We start from the raw sequence: 15,897 nt of genomic DNA on the forward strand, positions 1-15,897 counted from the left end.
TACAGTGACATGATGAATCTGTAGATACAGATTGTGTGTTGTTGTTGTTGTTTGCGACCAGCTGTTGTTGGTTTCAAATGGAATCCGAGGAAAAGGAGACTTGAATCTGGACTCAAGTTAAACAATTTATTGCATGAGAAAGCAGCTCCACGGCTGCGGTCGGTAACGGTGTGAGTGAGCGCATTTTCATATAGTGATATGCAACAAGCTATATATACAGCGGTGGATGTTGTGCAAGAGCAGGCTATTTACAACCGAATAAACAGTCCTGCTTTACAGACTGATACTGGCTTCACCCCTTCAAATAAGCAGCTCTGCGGTTCGTGGTTAGGTTACAAGTTTTATCTCAGTATTTAAAAGTGATTTTAAAATAATGAGAATACTGTGTTTGATTATAATAACCTGACTTCCGTGGGGAAATCATTTTGCATGATTGATTCAGTGTATGGAGATGCAAATAGTGGCCCCTTGATTGCATCAAATGCCCATTTGTTCTATCCGTTAATACACAATAACATAGGTGCATTTATCAGAAGGCGTGTGAGCAAACACACTTGGATGGCATTAATTTGACCGTCCCGTGTTGTGTTACAAAGGACTGTCAAGCGTGTGTGAGTGTGTGAGTGCGTGTGCCCCTCCTACCCTCTTTCCCCTCATTATTTGGCGCTGAAGTTGCAGGATCCGCTACCCGCCAGAGGAAGAGACGGACAAGAGGGAGACGCACCGGGAGCCCTTTTACGCACAAACCCACCACCAGAAAATGACCGTGGAGAAGATATTCGACGAGCTGGGACATTTTAAAAGGTACCGAGCGCATTAAGGCTGACTAAGTTTATGTTTTCTTTGCTCTGGGGATGTTTTTATGTTTTTGTTTTTTTTTCTTCTTCTCTGGGAACCCTATAACCCTAGAGCCAGTTCTGTAGTTTTGCGCTCAGCGTCTGGATTTATAATCATCCCATGTTGCAAACTCTCAACACGGGACGAGATGATTCGCTGCATTTTCAATGTACAATACTCTTGGATGCGTTTAAACTTTTATTTTATTCCGTCACATGTCCGCGTTTCGCAGTAGAGCAAGAGTCTCTTCAATAAGTCTCGTCGCACTTTTTCGTAGATTTTCGGAACATGCAGTTTAAATCATGTCTTTTTTTTCTTCTTTTTTTTTTTTTTTTGAAAACTTGTTTTCATTGCAGTTGCGTGCCTTCTAACTCTCCCCAGTGTTAAATTCATTGAAGTATTCTTTGTTAATTAGTTCACAATCAGTGGCGATTCTGGATTCTGGGTGAGCCGTAAGCAAGGAGGTACATGGGCTATCCCAGTCTGTCCTGCCATGGGCATGACTCCCGACCCGTTTATTCATATCATTATTATTTTTATAATAAGTATAAAACGGGAAGGACACGAGTAAATAAGTAAACGTTTTTTATAAAAACTCAAAGGCTGTTTTATTTATTGACGCATATAGGATTCTTGTTTTCCTTGTATTATAGTTTTTATCAGTTTAACTTTCCTGAGTGGCTCAATTTAAGATGTTTAATCTACAGACCCCAGATGATGATAACAGGTAACTCCGGACTCAACGGGGAATAGCACTAGCGTATCATAACAAAATATTGGTGAAATTAACGAGTTTCGTGGCAGATAATACGTTATTTAGAGGCTGTGTCTCGGTGCCCCAGTCACTCCCACTATATGGATATACACAGATGTAAATATCGTCCGAACTCCAAATGACACCAAAGTTACATGGTTGAGTAAACGATCGCATTTTATGCTAGAAATAAGGTCCAGGTTGTAAAAAACAGTAGTTCTCCTTTAAGCCTCTTTCCGACAAGTTTTTGACAAGTAGCCATTAAGGATAAAAAGTGCTTGAACGTATCGTATTTTAATAAGTGGCTCAACTTAAGATGTTTAATTTTAACTGTAGCATGTTTTGCTCATGATGATGTGTAATAGATTGTGGCATCTCAGTGGACCATTGTCGTGGATTTTTTCACAACTTCGAATAAAAGATCTCAAAACAAAGGTTTTGTCTTTGTGAGTTTTATTGCAAAAAACAAAGGTATACCGTTCATGAAGGGGGAAGAATCATCTGTGAAAAACTCCGCAGATTCTCTTCTGCAGTTTTAGTTTTGCAGACAGTTTTTATGTTTGAAACAAGACGTTGTACAATTACTTTCTGCTCATTGGTTCTTGTTCCTCTCGTACGATGTTTTATCTCTATTAGTTTGCTCAATAACAGTGGGACCTTGAGAAGGTTCTCACAGAGACGGCTGAGCAGGTGCAGATATGTTTTGTCTTGTGTGAGCAAAAGCGTAACAGTCAGTACTTAAGAATTTTTCCATTACGGGAGTGAATGGGGCATCGAAACACAGCTTCTAAATAACACATTATCTGCCACAAAACTCGTTCATTTCATCAATATATTTTGTTATGATAGTCAGCACTAAAAATTTCCACTACACCATCCAAGGGTTAGGAATCTCTTCATCGTAATTTCACAAACTATAGGGGCCCCCCAGACAGCATCTCGCTTAGGGCCGCCACAAAGCTAGAAACGACCCTGTGCTATCCAACCGAATCCAAACTAGCAAAATCTGTCATAGGCTAGAGAGAAGGGGCCCCCTCTTGTCGTGGAGTCTTGTCGATGCCTGGTTTGCCTGTCTTGATGGTCTAGTGCTCACAATGACTTATGTAGTTTGTACTTTTCAATAACAAATTATGATGTTTCCTCCGCCAATCTGTCTTCTTTAACTTTATGTGGTTAATAAAAAGTTGTGTAGTACATTTCCATGTGAGTAAATGTATTATAAATAAAGTTTAAAGGTTAGATTCTTGACTTCTAGGTAAGTCTTCAGTCCATTGAGTTATCTTGCAATAGTATACCAAATTGTAGTTCCATTATAAAGAGTTTTATGTTAAAAGGGATTCATGAATGACTGGGTTTAATCATCCTCTCTCCACCTCTTGCCTCAGCATATTTTCATGTATTTTCTTTCTCTCCAGATTTCAGGCATGTCTCTACTTTGCCGCGGTCTTCCAAGCCGTAGCTTGTGGCATCCACTACCTGGCGTCCGTCTTCCTGGTGGAGACTCCCAACTTCGTGAGCACCGTGCCCGGCAACGTCACCGACGTCCTGTTCGGTAACCTGTCGGGATCCAGCCTGGAAGGCTTCCTGCCGGACTTTAAATCGGGGAGTGGGCCGCTGGTGGTGAGGACGTCTGACGGGGAGCAGTGGGAGCTCAGCCGGTGCCGCTGCGCCCTCCGCGTCAACCCGGAGGACTTCACGTATGATTTTCACGGCAACAAAACGGTGAAGGCGTGCGGCGGGGGCTTCGCTTACGACCACACCGAAGTTCACCAAAGCATTGTGACGGACTGGGACTTGGTGTGTGACAGAGAGTGGCTGGCCAAGCTGTGCCAGCCCACCTTCATGCTGGGGGTGCTGATTGGAGCGCTGGTGTTCGGGGACATTGCTGACAGGTAGGCAGGATGGGGGAGGACGGCGGGGCAGGTGCTTTCAAACTGTACAATTAACACACACATAGCTGGATTTATAATGAAGATCTTTTAACCACATGTGTAGGGACAACAAGTTCAGCTGCTAAGAAGAGTTTGCCTCATAACTTTAACAGACATGTTTGCACTTTTGAGCCATTAAACATGATATTCTTTCTCATGCTCAGTGGATGAGCTCATAAGCTTGATAACACTCAGGACAAGAAGGTGTGGAGAAGGCAGGGTTAGTGTAGATGACAGCTCAGAGGATTTAAGTAAAGCACAGCAGGAAACTGGGCACAGTTTGGACAGATCAGGTGACCTGGCCCAACAGCTCCAGCATGAGTTGTGGGCGTTCAGATATCAAGAGTGTTAAGCTTTCTTTGATGTCTGCCCAACCATCTGTTATCATGGATCCAACGAACAGACCAGATAAGTTGATGGTTTATTACAGATGACTGTTCTTATTTTGGCTTAATCATCATGACACCACAGTGCATCTGTTTTCATTTTTATTAGTGCGCTCATCCGCACTCACCAGTGTTTAAACGCATTCATTTTTTGGGCGCTGTCAAAGTTGTAGTTCCTGTGGCCCACAGTGCTCACGTTGTTATCGAGGTTTGTGTGTTAATGTAAATTAGGTACTTTTCCATTCTGGTAACAGCCCTGGCTTTGTCTTTTTTTCAGTTTTATGTTACATGTTGTGCAAATGATGCAAGACAACAAGAGACAACGTCAAGCTAGCACGATGCTAAATCACAGCTGAATTGCACCAAACGGAAAAATTATATTTTGATCATTCACTCACGATTTAAGTACTTTGTCAAATTACATTTGTTCTTCATTTTCTGACGTCTTGTAAACCAAACTGTGAGGAAACAATCAGCAGCTGGACCACAAACATCTGTCGCAGCCGCGCAGCTCACTTGTTTCATGCAAAGCACCACCGGTACTCTTTGTAACGCAAAAATGCGACTTGCAAACAATATATCACACGGCTGCACATTTCGCTTTCAGCTCCCTGCGTTACTCTTCTTGCTTTTTGTTTACGTGAACCTGCTCCTGTGCTGTGTCTCTTCACAAGGGTCGGCCGCGTGAGGATTCTCATGTTCACCAGCGCCTGCCAGTTCGTGTTCGGGGTGTCCGTGGCGTTCTCTGGAAACTACTACATCTTCGTGGTGCTCCGCTTTCTCCTCGCCATGGTGAGTTCGGTGTTGGTGCACGCGCCTGTACTGTGTGTGGTTGTGTACTTGGGTGTGTTTGCTTACATTTAAAAAAAAAAAGTGTCAATTATGGACAAAAAAAAACAAGAATGCCACTGTGGGACAAGGGAAGTGACTCACTTTCCTCTTACGGCAGCCCGTAAACATGAACATGTCTCCCAGCCAATCGCAAATGCAAATTTGGAGCCACCTCCTCGAAAGCAACCAAAGCAAGATGTTCACTTTTGTTTTTTTAGGTTTTATTCCTAAAGGCGTTCAGACCAGCGTTTGCCTTTTTTTTTCTGCATGCCAAGCAAATATGTCTGTGTTCGTATAAATATGACATTTCCAATCACAGCTGAGTCGAGGTTTCAGCAACAAATGAAACTGGATCCTCTGTCCTGGCCTTGCAATGCTAGTTGGTGCAACATTTAAAAACTCTTTAAGAGATACCCTTTATGTATACAGTTGTTTTTTATGCACAGAGTGTTACATGATGTGTTCGTAAAAGAGTGTGTTCCTGAGCCAGGACTTGTACAGTTACAAGTCCACGTGGCAATAAAGTAGAGCTGAAAGAGCCCCCTTCAGTCCGTTCATAGTTTCACTCCTCTCCATCTTCTACCATCCCCCCTCCCAGTCCTCCTCAGCCCCAGCTGTTGTTTTTCACACAGAATCAGACTGGCGGTCGGTGTAGGTTGATCCTGCGCAGCCACGCTAAAAGCCTCTCGAGATATATCTGCAATCCCCCTAACTACTGTAGATTGTAAACACTCCTTTTAGGGGTACTCCGTAAAACACATTGATTTACAAATGACGAGTTCATAAGTGATAAGCACTCAGGGTTTGCTTGGTCTGGCATGACTAGTAGCCAGACCAGATGGCGACTAATACTTAACTTACTCTTACATTTAGCTTTATTCCAAATCTTGTGGCCGCAGTGGCTGCCGTTCAGTAATAGTTCCGAGAGGTCAATTTGTGGTCAAAAGGAAAAGAGAAGCAGCATTGAAGTACTTAACAGCTCGACAATGTGCATTCTCTGGTAACAGTATTGACACATTCTGCCTCGTGTGCTTCCCGTGTTGTAAATGCTTGGTGTTGAAGTGGTAACGTTGGCTGTAAAACCAGATTTATGGCTCCGCTTCAGATCTGTGCTGCAGGTACGCGGCAGCTGCATACCTTATACTGTAGGCTGATGTGCATCTCCCCAGAAACGTAACCACCGGTGGTGGAGATGCTGTGATCGGCCGATATATATTTCCTCGTTCACGTCCCGCACGTCTCCTCAGAAGTCTTCTTTCTTTGTCTGTGCTGCGGTAATTTCAACAGGATGTCCTCATATACATGTGTAAATGCCCACAACGGCATAGCTATTCCAGTGGGTTATGATGTAGGCTCAGCACAGAGCCGTTGGGGGAGTATAAACCAAGCTTAAGCCATGACAACGCTGTCGCCAGGCAACTATTTGCGTCTAGAAACCACAGTCTAGCAAACTAACGAGAGGGTAACTATATATGGGACAGGCATAATGAAAGGATGGGGCTCTTGGGAATATTTTCCTCATAAAATTGCAAAGAAAACTCTGTACGACAAAAAGGACCACTTCCTGCCTATATATCCTGTAACATTTTCTCCTCTTCTTCCCCTTTCTCCATCTTCCAATCCTCCCCCTTGCCACCAGGTATCCAGTGGTTATCTGGTGGTAGTGTTTGTCTACGTAACAGAGTTCACCGGCATCAAGGTGCGCACATGGACCTCCATGCACGTGCACGCGGCCTTTGCGGTCGGCATCATGGTGGTGGCGCTGACCGGTTACCTGGTGCGGGTCTGGTGGATCTATCAGATCATCCTGTCCACGTGCACCTCGCCCTTCCTGCTCTTCTGCTGGAAGTTCCCGGAGACTCCCTTCTACCTGATGGCCAAGGGCCGTTACCACGACGCTCAGGCCCTGCTGGACACGATAGCCCGCTTCAACGGACTCGAGTGCAAGCTCAAGGCGGAGGATCTCCTGGAGCCGGAGAAGAGCGAGAACGGGAGAGCTCTGCTGGAGCAGGAATCGGAGGAGCCGACGCCGCAGACCGAAAAGAAGCTGTCCATCCTGGACCTGTTTGGTAGCTGGAGGATGGTGGGGCGTACGTGCACGGTGTGGGCCATCTGGTTCATTGGTAGCCTCGGCTACTACGTCTTCTCCTTGGGCTCGGTCAACCTGGGGGGAAACCAGTATGTTAACCTCTTCCTTGCTGGTAAGTCATTGTCTGATGTTTGTGAAAACGATCGTCCACAACTGTATTAGAACAATTACGCTTAGGTATATTGTATTTTTATATAGACAGAACTTCTGTATCGCCTTTGGTTCTAGATATTGTGTCCGTCTGTTTCAATGTGCGTGCAGTGAGTCTGGAGATTTTTCAAGCGGCCTATTCAATCTAATAACAAATCTGCTCGTTCCCGTGGTAACAATTAGGCCTCCTGGCTTAGTCCAGTCCTGTTTACCAAGCTGAACCAAATCCTGTTTAGGCTATAAAATGACTATTATTTTCATTAGCTGCCACATATTAATCAGGTTGTTCTTACATCATAGAGAAGGCAGAAGGGTTTATTTGCTGTTCTTCCGTATGGTTTTGTTTACCGCTCTGTTTACGGTAACAGTCTGAAATTAGCCCGCGATCACTGAACAGCCCTCCATCTTCAAACTAAATTGCTTCCTTGTGGTTTTGTATCTAATAATGAAAATGAGATTTGGACTGTAATAAGCATTTTTTTGTTAAACCAATCAAAAACTGATGTACTGCTTACGCAGTGCTGCTTTGAAAGAACATATTTCTTACAAATGTGCATGTTACTCTGTATTAGTCATGTCTGGAGGTTATATTTTATACATAATATTAATTGAACAGATGATACAGATGCAGTATTTGTGTTGAACTCTCCGCTGGCACAGACACTGAGCTTGACCGACATTTTCAGACGGTTATTTAAGTCCCCCAGATAGAATGTCACTGTGTCAGTGCCGGTAATCTCTCACAGAGAGCTGCTGTGATTGGCTCGTTGCAGGTGCGGTGGAGGTCCCCTCTTATCTGGTCGGCTGTTTTGCAATGGACCGGATTGGGAGGAAGAAGACTTGTGCCCCAGCTCTGATCCTGGCCGGGGTTGCTTGCATGCTCATCATTGTGGTCCCTTCGGTATGTAGAGGCACTCTGAGAGAGACGCTGTATGCGTGTTCTCGCAGCATTCGTCCAGTATTCATGTTGTGTTTTTAGCTGCATCACTGACAATTATAGTACGCTGAGGTTGTCAAACCGCTACGTCGACACCATTTTTAGTTCCTCCTCCTCCTCCAACAACAACAACAGAATGACTTACTAAATTTACTCATCCCCTCTTCTGGTTATGGAATTGAAACTGTCTAATGTCCAATTCAGAGAAGCTCTCCTTCTAGGAATGCTAATTATATCCTGCTTAGCAGTCACCTTTAAGTTATTTAAATGATTCAGCAACTTCTCTTAGTCGTGCGGAGTTGTATATCAGGGTGAGGGAGTAAGAGGGATCGGCTGAGGTAATAATTATTGTTTTTAAAGGACCAGCATGAAGATTTAGTGGCTTCTAGCAGTGAGGTTGCAAGATTGCAAGCATCTGAGTGTTAGTGCTAGAGAACCTATAGAACATATAGTGGAGGCCACTTAAAGGTTTGGTTTGTTTGTTCTGCAAATATGTGCAACATGGCAGTGTTCGTGGAAGAAGAGCCACTCCCTATGCGAGGCTGAAGGGCTCAATCTTAGCAAGCGAAAAAAACAACGATTTGTTGATTTAGGTGATTAGACACTGCTGATCCATCCTTGTAGAGGGTCACAGGGTGCTGAAGGTCACCAGTCCATCATGGAGCCAACACAGAAAGTCAAACCACCAACCAGAGAATTTGCCAAACCGACTGAGCAGCAATAGAACATGAGGTAGTGACTGGACTGGGTCAGAGATGCAAAGCAATGGCTCATCTGCATAGAGAGAAACCTCGTGTTCCATGTTGTCCCTTTGTATACCAGACACGTCCCTACAGTTACAGAGTGCTATATTGAGAGACTCTATAGCCAGATCGAAAAGTATAGGGCTCGGGGGAGAACCCTAACGAGAACCACAATGCAAGCTGAACAGTCTTGACTGTCGGGTGTTGGTGCGTATTGACGCAGTGCGGTGTGAGTAGAGCAATTTGATTAAAAAATTGAAGTTTGGTCAATAAACAAAGTTGTCCAGCACAGTGGATAGGCAGGCCCAATTCGCCCAGCTGGTGGGGGCCATGGCAGAAACAAATGTATGAATTAGTAGTAGTGTCCCCAAACCTGCCGTTGGCCTCTCTAAAAGGCAATGTAATAGGCAGTAATGGTTACCATCTGGAAAGGAAGTAGCCAGACAGTTCCACCACATGTGATCTTATGGTGCAGGGTGGCTGTCAATGTACTTTTACGCCTCGTGAACAGATGTGATCCACTTCCTGGTTACGCCATACATTTACTCCTTTGCCTGCTAACCGGAAGTCCCCTGGTACTGTTATTTGACACTTACGATTCCCAATGGTTTGAGCAGCGCTCTGACCCAAATTAGCGCTGCTCATGGTTGGGCTGGCAAACAGCTGGTGCTTAATGTTCAAGAAAACACGACCTTTGACCGTGGGAGTCATTCTGAACAGAGCGTTTAGCAAATGCCAGATAAAAAATAGCAGCATGGAGGTTACAGTGAGAGCGAGTCATATACCTTTTGTGTCACTGTACTAACGTCCATCTGCACACTCGCACATTGTAGAGTATGTCAGTTTCTTAGGCACGTACCTTAAAAAACATGCCATAGTCTCTAACTTGACAGCATAACAGAGATGAGTTTAGTGGTGACAATTACTAGCAGAATACCTGAGCTTGCTTTGGCGACTGTGTCCTAGTGACATAGCCTATGTCTAATGGACACTCACATACTTTTACTATCCAGTCAGAAAGTAGGCTACTCAGAAAGAAAGGCAACATTACTGTGGCTACCCTGGGTGTTTTTGCTTCTGAATGATGTGTTTGTCTGCACAGCAGCACTGTACTGTATTAGTAAGGGAGGTGAAAGAAGGAGTAGTAGTGCCCTTAGGCATAACATCTATGTTTAATCTCAAAAGTGGGTAAATACAACCAGTCTTTGTCAAGCACTACAAACGCTTTACTTGTTAGAGCTTTCTGAAAATATCACTCCTTCCACAACACACTGCATGTACTACAAACAAGGTTAGCTTGTTCCATCTGTTGTGACCGGATGTTGTGGTCTTCGACTATTGTGTCATAGTAAGAGGTTGAATAGATCCCTTATGTCCCATGTCGTAACACTCTTAACTTTCATAGTGAGTTTTTTAACCCATCCTTTTAATGATAAATTCAGTTGTAGTCTCACTGAGTTAAAGTATCTTGTTAAATACGCTTTCCGATGTAAAGTCAATTGGCAAAACCTTTGCCTCCTGAGCCAGAGATACCTCGATACCTCGAGTCACATATTTGACTGGACAAAATGATTAAAATAGAGAATGTACACTAAAGAGAAATATAAGTTGTTAGAGCCATGCTGTGTTTGGTTTGTAGTTGTTGTTTCATGTCATTCCCTATGGGCTACGCTGGGTGGCGATCTGGACTGTGGGAGGCGGGAAGGCACAAATAGGAGAGGTGGTAATTACTCCAGCTGGTGTGTTGCTTTAGCTGATTCAGTCGAGGAGGTTGTTCAACTACCGGATCATTTTATGGTGCCCACCGCTGGTATTCAGGTATGAGCAGTAGCGCTACCAGCTCTAAAAAAGAGTTGAGAAGAAAAAGAGAGCAGCTTGGTTAAAGGTCATGTGTTAATTTTTGCAAAAGTGCAAAACCAGCATTTATACTTAGAGATTAAAACACACATGTTCTAAGGATCTGTCTTCTTTGTCTTTTGTTTTGCTCTAACAGGACATAGAGGCCCTGTCTATAGCTCTCAGTATGATTGGAAAGTTTGCCATCGCGATAGCCTTTGGTCTCATCTACCTATACACCTGTGAGCTTTACCCAACCATCATCAGGTAAGGACAATCAAAACATGCGATATAATACATCGGAGAGTACAATACTACACGGGAGTACACTAACCTGGACAAGATTGGTCTTTTTTTTTTTATCATGTTTTTTGGACTGTGTATGAAAAATGCGCGTAGCCACAGAGGGCTACCATTTTAAACCCACAAGTTTGATAGTTGACTGTCGCCATCTTATTTTTTATTTTTTTCGTTTGGAGCTAAATTAAAGTGGAACTACTGTTTTTTTTACAACCTGGACCTTATTTCTGGCATAAAATACGATCGTTTACTCACCCATATAACTTTTGTGTAATTTGTATTGGTTCGGGAGATAATTAGATCAGCGTTTATCCATATAGTGGGAGTGACTGGGGCACGGAAACGCAGCAAATTACAGGTAAACAAGCCGACTGTCGCGGGTGTGCGCGGCGCTCAGAGATGACATCGTCCAGGTCAGAAGACAGATGATAACAGCTAACTCCAGACTCAACGGGGAACAGCACTAGCGTACGATAACAAAATATTGGTGAAATGAACGAGTTTCGCGGCAGATAATGCGTTATTTAGAGGCTGCGTTTCGGTGCCCCAGTCACTCTCACTATATGGATATATGCTGATCTAATTATCTCCCGAACCAATACAAATTACACAAAAGTTATATGGGTGAGTAAACGATCGTATTTTATGCCAGAAATAAGGTCCAGGTTGCAACAGTAGTTCCCCTTTAAGTCATCATATTCTGATGAGAGGGAGGAGCTGGGGCAGAGCGAGGGGTCAGTCGGACTGAGAACAGAGAAAAAACTGGTCACACCACTCCTGAGCAGCCAGGCATCCCCTAAACATACTTCTCATTTTTGACTTACACTTTATAATATACACTTTATAATGGAATTGTTTTTTAAAGGGCCACTGTTAAACTGATCGGTAGAATTAAGACATCATAGTGACTTGTGGCAAAAAATGTACTGACTGGCTAATTTATATAGGGGAGTCTATTGCAGATATTGTGGGATATTTTGCTTTAGTTCGATTTTCGCCTATAATGCTGGTTGTTGATTAGATTATAATTTTCTTACATGTTTCTCTAACCTTATTCAACTGATCACCTGACCCGGACTGTGTATTTTCTTCCTCCAGATCTCTTGCAGTGGGTAGCGGCAGTATGATGTGCCGTGTTGGCAGTGTGGTGGCCCCCTTCTGCGTGTACCTTGCTGACATCTGGACCTACCTACCTCAGGTACACACACACACACACACACACTTGTTTTCTTTTCACAGCACAAGAGATATAATGCAGTGTTTAATTAATGATCTGTTTGCACCTTATCCACTCTGTCACCTCTGCCCCACGTTGTCATGGTTTCTCTGCTACAAAAACTAACTTCTTTTTTTTTTTTTTCGTTAACCATGACAACCACGGCGTAGCTCATCGTGGGAATCCTGGCATTCATCATCGGAGTGCTGACGATGTTGTTGCCCGAGACCCTGGGCAAGCCTCTAACAACCACCTTGGAAGAGGCTGAAGCTCTGGGACGCAAGCCCAGCAAGAAGAAATCCACCCCAAGCAATAAAGAGGCGGAAGACGGGTTGGAGCTGAACCAACATGGAGCCAAAGCCTGAGCTGTACCTTTCAGGAAAAAAAACAAAAAACAGAGAGACACGTGGAAAGAAACTTAAGGAAAAACAGACTTGACTGAAGAGAGGAGAGGAGATGGCTGCCAGGAAACTGAAACATCACTGATTTATTGGATTGCTGGGTGAGGGGAATGAAGGAATGAGCTTTTAAAACAACTCTTGAAATTACTTTTTGTTGACATTTTGTTCTGCAAAGTGACCAACAGTTTTATACTTTAAGGGTCCTGAGGAATACAGATGTCAGTACATCAGTGTTATAGTCAGTGAATTCAATGATTCAATCATGTGTGTGGTATTTGTGCATGTGTGCAAGTTGTAGGTCCAAGACCAAGGAAACGTGAAAATACTAAAGAATACTTATTTTTGTAATTTTGGCCACCAGTCCTTTTAGTTATGTTCTGTAGTTGTAATAGACTATTTATTGTGAAATCCAAAGAGAACTCAGGCAGGTCAAAGATACCCTCTTGTACTTTGTTTTCACAGTGTTGCAGAGTTCCCCCTATTTCCGCATCTAGCTTATTTAAGATACTATTTCATTAATCTAATCACTGATGGGACTGATGGCCGTAACTACAAAAATATTATCCTGTAAATAATATTTGTATAACATTTGTCGTCCTAAGTGAACTGTGATTTAGTTACCTCTACAAACCAGTAGTCAGTGCATACAACAGCCGTGCCTTTTACACTGTAATGCATCTCATATACTGTATTTCATCCATTGAAACAGAAGATTATGCTATTCCAATATCAAGGACGTGCCTTTTTTGAAATTTTAGCTTGTAATCTCAGGGCATCCATACTTACTGTGAAGTTATCATTTTATTTTAATTTTACACTCAGTTAGTAATTACCCTCAATCACATCTTGTTTGCTGGACTTTAACTTTGTTGTCAAGTGTGAGTGTATGTGTGTGCATGAGTGTTATTGACAAAGGTGGTTACGTAAGTCGGTATCTTAGGTTTCCACATTCTTATTTTGCTAGTAAGATGCTGGATATACTGAAGGAAAAGAAAACACAATCAAGTGATGCTGTGCTCTCAAGAGCTGTGATGTTTGGACCAAATACAGGACTGAACCTCAAGACTGTGGAGGTTTATATACCAGCTCTGTGATATCGTAGTACACTACTAGCAGGTTTTATATCAACTCACTGTGTGGTGCTTTATTTTGAAGGAGGAAAAAAAAATCATGGAAAGCAGCTGATTACATTTAATCACCAGGCGATGGAAGCCCTCAGGTCTTTCAGTCAGTTCTACAGTCAACAGTACGGATTTTTTTTTTTTCTATGGATAGTTTCTAAAGTGTTATTTTTATTTCATTATGGAGCAATAAAAAGATAGCTGACACTGAGTCCTCTTCATTTCTAGAACACATCAGTAAATTCTGTCCAGCTGCTGTAGAAACCATAGTTTTACAGTGATTAAATGAGCTTTCTTTGATTTATTTGAGCATTCTCCTCTTTGCTCGATTTCTGTCTTTAGAAAGATGCCAACGCCACAACACCAGCACCCTCTCCACCGCCCCACACAAAGTGAAATTTCAGCTCTGTCACGTTACCGACACGCCCCCCCGCCACACCCCCAACCCCCACCAAAAAAAGAAATATAGAGTGGCTATTACTGGACACTGCAGTGAAGACTGTGTCAGGAATTCCCCTTCGGTGTGTGTGCATGTACTTCTGTAGTTCTATTTTTGGGAGGACCAAAATTAGGCTATACTTGGAAAGCAAGTCACTCCTTCAGGGGACTATTTGAGGTTCAGGGCTAAGGTTAGGGTTAGAATTAAGTAAAAGGAAAGCAAGGGATCAGTTACATAGTGGTGGTTCAGTGGTTAAGGAAAATCAGAAAGGTCAGAATTATAGTCCAGACATGAACTTGGTTAAGGGGCAGAAGCAAATTGTAGCTCTAATGAAGACACAGTGAATACGTTGACTTTTATTCATTTTCCGGAGACATACTCTAACCATGACTTTCCTTCTCACAACCTTTTATCATAACCTAAACCTAACCATATCCCAACAAAACCAAATATTCAGCTTAAAATATAAGCATTTTAAAGGGAATTGGGTTCCTGCAATGCCAAGAATTAGTTGAAGAGCAAACCGAAAAAAGATGGTTGACTGATACTTATGTAAAGGAATGACAAAAGATGCTAAAATTTCTTTAAATTTATGATACAAACTGGAAGTTGTGTTGTCCGTATTAAAATATTGTTTTGTTGCATTATCATACAGATAATGCAAATACTTTTTGGAAGTATGCGGCTCTCTGGGTGGGATACGAAGTTATGCTGTGGCTCACAGAAAGTGTTGTCCCATTGTCTCGTGTCAGTATATACGAAATCAGCTGATACATGTCCATGTTGGAGCTCTTTTCTCTCACTTTTGGTTAGATTTAGGCAACAAAAAGCCATGGTTAGTTTTAGGCATCCAAAACACTTGATTAGGTATGACCGACAAAATGTTTTTATTTTTAGACAACAAAAACACTTGGTTAAGTTTAGTCAACCAAAACACTAGGTTTAGGCAACAAAAAAGACTTGGTTAGTTGTGGGGAACAAAAACACTTGGTTAGGTTTAAGCAACTGAACCACTTGGTTAGGGTTATGCAACAAAAACACTAGCTTTAGGAAACAAAAAGACTTGGTTAGTTTAAGCCTTAAACTAACCAAGTGTTTCGGTTGCCTAAAAATAAAATTTTTCCGTTTTTCTTGCCTAACCCTAACCACCTCTTTTTGGTTCTTGAACCTAGTGTTTTTGTTGCCTAACCCTAACCAAGTGTTTTGGTTGCCTAAAAATAACCAAGTCCTTTTGTCTCCTAAACCTAGTGGTTCGATGGCCTAAACTTATCCAAGTGTTTTTGTTGCCTAAAACTATTTTTTTTTCGTTATACCTAACCAAGATTATTTTCTTGCCCAACCCTAGTGCAGTGTTATTCTTGCCTTAAACTAACCAAGTGTTTCGGTTGCCTAAAAATAAAATGTTTCCGTTTTTCTTGCCTAACCCTAACCAACTCTTTTTGGTTCTTGAACCTAGTGTTTTTGTTGCCTAACCCTAACCAAGTGTTTTGGTTGCCTAACCTAACCAAGTGTTTTGGTTGCCTAAAAATAACCAAGTCCTTTTGTCTCCTAAACCTAGTGTTTCGATGGCCTAAACTTATCCAAGTGTTTTTTTTGCCTAAAACTATTTTTTTTTTCCATTATACCTAACCAAGATTGTTTTCTTGCCCAACCCTAGCGCAGTGTTATTCTTGCCTTAAACTAACCAAGTGTTTCGGTTGCCTAAAAATAACATTTTTCTGTTTTTCTTGCCTAACCCTAACCAACTCTTTTTGGTTCTTGAACCTAGTGTTTTTGTTGCCTAACCCTAACCAAGTGTTTTGGTTGCCTAAACCTAACCAAGTGTTTTGGTTGCCTAAAAATAATCAAGTCCTTTTGTCTCCTAAACCTAGTGTTTCGATGGCCTAAACTTATCCAAGTGTTTTTGTTGCCTAAAACTATTTTTTT

The 15,897-nt window shown here is 42.4% G+C and overlaps 1 protein-coding gene across 2 annotated transcripts; it reads left to right on the forward strand.

The window, feature by feature from the left end:
* Nucleotides 1–669: 669 nt before the first annotated feature.
* slc22a16 (solute carrier family 22 member 16) lies at nt 670–13,903 on the forward strand. Of its 2 annotated transcripts, XM_084560745.1 has the most exons (8): nt 670–804; nt 3,007–3,483; nt 4,583–4,700; nt 6,379–6,940; nt 7,752–7,879; nt 10,652–10,761; nt 11,893–11,992; nt 12,181–13,903. In XM_084560745.1, exons 1-8 carry the CDS (start codon nt 761–763, stop codon nt 12,373–12,375), a joined length of 1,734 nt encoding a protein of 577 aa, XP_084416871.1. In that variant the 5' UTR covers nt 670–760; the 3' UTR covers nt 12,376–13,903. The 2 variants fall into 2 exon arrangements, with proteins under 2 accessions (XP_084416871.1, XP_084416870.1); XM_084560744.1 differs by lacking the exon at nt 670–804 and having other exon boundaries at nt 2,560–3,483.
* The last annotated feature ends 1,994 nt before the right edge of the window (nt 13,904–15,897 follow it).

The sequence above is a fragment of the Chelon labrosus genome (assembly GCF_963514085.1).
Source record: "Chelon labrosus genome assembly, chromosome: 14".
NCBI lineage: Eukaryota > Metazoa > Chordata > Actinopteri > Mugiliformes > Mugilidae > Chelon > Chelon labrosus.